This window comes from Microplitis mediator, chromosome 7 (genome assembly GCF_029852145.1).
Source record: "Microplitis mediator isolate UGA2020A chromosome 7, iyMicMedi2.1, whole genome shotgun sequence".
NCBI lineage: Eukaryota > Metazoa > Arthropoda > Insecta > Hymenoptera > Braconidae > Microplitis > Microplitis mediator.
This window is the reverse complement of record NC_079975.1, coordinates 14,804,936-14,811,621: the sequence shown is the minus strand read 5'-3', so window position 1 is coordinate 14,811,621 and position 6,686 is coordinate 14,804,936. Positions and strand designations below refer to the sequence as shown.

General features: G+C 32.6%; 1 protein-coding gene across 1 annotated transcript; it reads left to right on the top strand.

Moving 5' to 3' along the window:
* Nucleotides 1-1,386: 1,386 nt before the first annotated feature.
* Nucleotides 1,387-3,146, top strand: LOC130671926 (uncharacterized). The gene is made up of 2 exons (XM_057476069.1): nt 1,387-2,331; nt 2,571-3,146. The coding sequence occupies exons 1-2, from the start codon at nt 1,387-1,389 to the stop codon at nt 3,144-3,146; spliced, it is 1,521 nt and encodes a 506-aa protein (XP_057332052.1).
* Nucleotides 3,147-6,686: the final 3,540 nt, after the last annotated feature.

Below are 6,686 nucleotides of genomic sequence, written 5' to 3'. Positions count from 1 at the left end.
CGTTTAATTTTATAAACGTAAGGGATAATCGCAAAGGGGGTTCTGGACCTGATTACCACACGTAATTTTTCGAGGGTCTATGAGGACCCAACATGGAGCCCCTCGAAAAAATCCAGCATGGTATTTTGATTGCGACTTTTTCTTTAATTTTTTAAATTTAAGGGATGATCGCAGAGGGTGTACCGGACAAGATTATCCCACGTAACTCTGAGGGTCTTCTGGGACCTAAAATGAAGCCTATCAAAAATACCTAGCGAGTTATTTTGAATGCGACTATTTTTTTTTTAATCGTTTAAACTTAAGGGATGATCGCAGAGGGTGTTCCGGACCAGATTACCACATGTAATTCTTTGAGGGTCTATGAGGACTTAAAATGGAGTCCCTTAAAAATATTCATTGGGGTATTTTTAGTGCGAATAATTTTTTTTAAATTTTCAAACCGAAGTAATGATTGCAGAGGGTGTTAGTATCGTGTGAGTTTACACCTTAATGTTCTTACTGCGTAACCGATCTTACCGTGCCTAGCTCAGCGTCTCTAGAAATTTAATAGGATGTTATAAAGGTGTGGGTCGCTCAGTGAAGGAATGACTATATGTGAATTCAATGGATATTTGTTTATTGGGCGTCCCCAAAATATGGGAGTACCCAGAAGAGGCTCTGAGAGTCTCTTTTACAAATCTAAGATAGCATAAATGAATCGGATACTAATACAATATTTTCATTGAACAATAGCGGCATTGAACGTATTCTTACAGTGATCTGTAATAAAGCGGTAAAATAAGAGAGATATAATATTTTTGCGCGAGCAGACGACTATCCGAATTAACTTAACTATGGTAACTAACTCTCTTCTGCAATTGCATCCTCTGCTTCCATAATATCACTCCGCCGTTTTCCATGAGAAATCTTTTCGTGCTGCATAAGAAAATATCTCTTCGCAGTCTCCAACGGAACTCTTTTCTTCCCACAGTCAAAACTGCTGACTACACGAAACGTCTGCTTATCGTATTGTCTTTATAAAAGTAAGACTTAATACAACTAATGTAATGCGATGTTTATGTGCAGCTGTATAGCGCCTAATGAAACTACTATAAAACGTATTGCTTTCTGAACTAAAATACTTCTATCTATTATTCGTTTATTAGTATTAGACGGATGAGCGTCAGCTCACTCGTCACACGCTCTCCCGGCTCTAAAAAGAAAGCCATTCTCCCGAATGGTAAAAATGACAATCCTATTCACAGGGTAAGTTGCATGTGAACTCCCTGATATCACTCGAGGTCATGATCCTCTTTTCCGATCCGTTGGAAGATGTGAATATTCAACTGCACACCAGTATACATGTTACATGATTATTCAAAAAATCAATACAATACAAAAAAAAGAATGATAACTAAATACCAGAACGTCAGGGCCACGACTAAGCTATTAGAATCTCTAGGATTCTTGATAAATAAAAAGAAAAGTAAACAAAATCCACAAACAAGATGTAATTTCCTAGGCTTTACGTTAGACTCAGAGAAGCAACTGGTTGAATTGACAGTAGACAAGCGAGTGCATTTGAGTAAATTATTGACTGAGTTTATATCTAAAAGGATAAATTGGATCAGAGACTTATCGGAGCTATTAGGGAAATTAGTGGCAGCCTGCCCAGGTATAGATTACGGTTGGCTATACTTGAGGCCCCTAGAAGGTTTTAAGAGCATAAGTCTGGTAAGAAACAACTTTGACTACGACGTGAATGTGACTATTCCAGAATACCTGCTCCAAGATTTACATTGGTGGATAGAAAAATTAAAAGTAGGAAGTAGTAAAATTAAGAAGGTAGAGCTTGGTAAGACAATTTTTACGGACGCGTCAGATACAGGATCCGGAGCTACTGACGGTATAAATAATATACATGGCTTTTGGATGGGAGACCAAGAGCACTGGCATATTAACTATAAGGAGCTGTATATGGTTAAGCTAGCATTAGAATCATTAGCTGCTGATGTAGCTAATGAACAAATTCTGTTAAGAATAGATAATACGACGGCTATTGCATACGTTAACAAAATGGGTGGTACTAGGTATCAGAATTTTAACAACTTGACTAGGGAAATCTGGCAATGGGCTGAGAGAAAAGACAATTTTCTATTTGCTTCCTACATCCTCTCAGAGGAAAATGTAGAAGCTAATTGTCTGTCGAGACTAGCTAACGATGATACAGAATGGGAGTTAGCTAATTACGCATTTGAGAGGATTATCAATAGTTTTAGTTTTCCAGAGAAAGATTTGTTTGCAACAGCAGCTAATAGGAAATGCAGTAATTTTTGCTCTCGATTTCCAGATGTCAGTGCGGTTGAGATAGATGCATTTACAACAAAATGGTCAGACAGATTTTTCTAAGCGTTACCACCGTTTGCATTAATCCTTAAAGTTTTACACGTGATAAAATTGGAAAGAGCATCTGGTATAGTGGTTGTTCCAAATTGGCCGAATCAAGCCTAGTATCCGCTCTTTCTCGAGCTCGTAGTAGGAAAGCCATTGCACTTAAAGCCTAGCACTAATTTATTGTTAACACCTTGCAGGAAAAAACAACACCCAAGAGCAGCCTTGTTAGAGCTAATAGCAGGACTATTACCAGGCAAGCATTCATCGAGAGAGGCTGCCCAGAAGAATCCGCAGAAACAATTTTGGCCTCACTGACACCTTCTGCCATGAAACAATATCACTCTGCTCTGCAGCCGTGGTGTGAATTCTGCGGGCAAGACAAGCTAGACCCTTTGGAACCAAACAACAGTGCTCTTTTACGGTTCTTAACGGCTAAACAAAAAGAAGGAGTTTCATACTCGTGGTTAAACACATTGAGATCAGCAGTTTCATTGTTAGACAAGGATAAAGTAGGAGCCGATCCACTTATATCAAGGTTTATGATAGAAGCATTTAAATTGAACCCTGCAGCTCCTAAGTATGCTGCTACTTGGGATGTATCAAAAGTATTAAAATACCTAGCAGAATTGTTTCCTTTGGAGGAATTGTCAACAGTGACACTAACGTTGAAGCTAGTGATGCTTCTAGCATTATTGACTGCTCATAGAGCACAGACCTTAGCAAGCATAAAGATCCACGATATCACAGAGAAGAAGAATGCTTTAGAAATATAAATTTCGAGGTTAATAAAGACATCAAAACCGGGACGTCACCAACCTCTTGTGGTGGTACCTTTTTTCACGCAAAGGCCAGAGTTGTGTGTGGCCTCAACTTTGAAGTTTTGTATTAAAAAGTCAGAGGACTCTCGGGGAGACATTGAAAATCTTTTCAATTCGACCAAAAAACCTTACAGGGCTGTCACCAGCCAAACAATCAGTAGGTGATTGGAGACAGTTTTAGGAAAGAGTGGAATAGATATCAACACTTTCACAAAACACTCTACAAGGCATGCAGCCACCTCAGCTGCCTTTTTGAAAGGAGTAAATTTAGAGTCTATAAGGAGGACTGCAGGCTGGTCCAAAGGATCTGAGATGTTGGCAAGAGTTTATAATCGACCCATTGAGACAGATAACCAAAGCTTTGAAAGAGCAGTTTTGGAGCAGTAAAAAAAAATAAAAAAAAAAAGAGTTAAAATTTGAAGACTAATATTATGTCCATATAACTGTTCAATTCCTTTTAGTTGAGTATTGTTTTTACTATTTATCAAAAATTACTGCTACATAGTTAATAAATCTATTTAAAAATATTTAATCTCTTCAAACGAGACTCGTTGTATAATTACGATCAAAATTCACACGACTACGGCGTAATCGTTTAATCTTTTAAATAGCATAAGTTTATGGTGTTAATGGTGTTGTTTCGGAGAACGGATTCTTACAGTAATTTTTTCCTAAACTTATGTCATTATAAAGAATCCCTGTGGGTTACAGAGGGCTCTTGGAACTATCTATCTATCTATCTATCTATCTATCTATCTATCTATCTATCTATCTATCTATCTATCTATCTATCTATCTATCTATCTATCTATCTATCTATCTATCTATCTATCTATCTATCTATCTATCTATCTATCTATCTATCTATCTATCTATCTATCTATCTATCTATCTATCTATCTATCTATCTATCTATCTATCTATCTATCTATCTATCTATCTATCTATCTATCTATCTATCTATCTATCTATCTATCTATCTATCTATCTATCTATCTATCTATCTATCTATCTATCTATCTATCTATCTATCTATCTATCTATCTATCTATCTATCTATCTATCTATCTATCTATCTATCTATCTATCTATCTATCTATCTATCTATCTATCTATCTATCTATCTATCTATCTATCTATCTATCTATCTATCTATCTATCTATCTATCTATCTATCTATCTATCTATCTATCTATCTATCTATCTATCTATCTATCTATCTATCTATCTATCTATCTATCTATCTATCTATCTATCTATCTATCTATCTATCTATCTATCTATCTATCTATCTATCTATCTATCTATCTATCTATCTATCTATCTATCTATCTATCTATCTATCTATCTATCTATCTATCTATCTATCTATCTATCTATCTATCTATCTATCTATCTATCTATCTATCTATCTATCTATCTATCTATCTATCTATCTATCTATCTATCTATCTATCTATCTATCTATCTATCTATCTATCTATCTATCTATCTATCTATCTATCTATCTATCTATCTATCTATCTATCTATCTATCTATCTATCTATCTATCTATCTATCTATCTATCTATCTATCTATCTATCTATCTATCTATCTATCTATCTATCTATCTATCTATCTATCTATCTATCTATCTATCTATCTATCTATCTATCTATCTATCTATCTATCTATCTATCTATCTATCTATCTATCTATCTATCTATCTATCTATCTATCTATCTATCTATCTATCTATCTATCTATCTATCTATCTATCTATCTATCTATCTATCTATCTATCTATCTATCTATCTATCTATCTATCTATCTATCTATCTATCTATCTATCTATCTATCTATCTATCTATCTATCTATCTATCTATCTATCTATCTATCTATCTATCTATCTATCTATCTATCTATCTATCTATCTATCTATCTATCTATCTATCTATCTATCTATCTATCTATCTATCTATCTATCTATCTATCTATCTATCTATCTATCTATCTATCTATCTATCTATCTATCTATCTATCTATCTATCTATCTATCTATCTATCTATCTATCTATCTATCTATCTATCTATCTATCTATCTATCTATCTATCTATCTATCTATCTATCTATCTATCTATCTATCTATCTATCTATCTATCTATCTATCTATCTATCTATCTATCTATCTATCTATCTATCTATCTATCTATCTATCTATCTATCTATCTATCTATCTATCTATCTATCTATCTATCTATCTATCTATCTATCTATCTATCTATCTATCTATCTATCTATCTATCTATCTATCTATCTATCTATCTATCTATCTATCTATCTATCTATCTATCTATCTATCTATCTATCTATCTATCTATCTATCTATCTATCTATCTATCTATCTATCTATCTATCTATCTATCTATCTATCTATCTATCTATCTATCTATCTATCTATCTATCTATCTATCTATCTATCTATCTATCTATCTATCTATCTATCTATCTATCTATCTATCTATCTATCTATCTATCTATCTATCTATCTATCTATCTATCTATCTATCTATCTATCTATCTATCTATCTATCTATCTATCTATCTATCTATCTATCTATCTATCTATCTATCTATCTATCTATCTATCTATCTATCTATCTATCTATCTATCTATCTATCTATCTATCTATCTATCTATCTATCTATCTATCTATCTATCTATCTATCTATCTATCTATCTATCTATCTATCTATCTATCTATCTATCTATCTATCTATCTATCTATCTATCTATCTATCTATCTATCTATCTATCTATCTATCTATCTATCTATCTATCTATCTATCTATCTATCTATCTATCTATCTATCTATCTATCTATCTATCTATCTATCTATCTATCTATCTATCTATCTATCTATCTATCTATCTATCTATCTATCTATCTATCTATCTATCTATCTATCTATCTATCTATCTATCTATCTATCTATCTATCTATCTATCTATCTATCTATCTATCTATCTATCTATCTATCTATCTATCTATCTATCTATCTATCTATCTATCTATCTATCTATCTATCTATCTATCTATCTATCTATCTATCTATCTATCTATCTATCTATCTATCTATCTATCTATCTATCTATCTATCTATCTATCTATCTATCTATCTATCTATCTATCTATCTATCTATCTATCTATCTATCTATCTATCTATCTATCTATCTATCTATCTATCTATCTATCTATCTATCTATCTATCTATCTATCTATCTATCTATCTATCTATCTATCTATCTATCTATCTATCTATCTATCTATCTATCTATCTATCTATCTATCTATCTATCTATCTATCTATCTATCTATCTATCTATCTATCTATCTATCTATCTATCTATCTATCTATCTATCTATCTATCTATCTATCTATCTATCTATCTATCTATCTATCTATCTATCTATCTATCTATCTATCTATCTATCTATCTATCTATCTA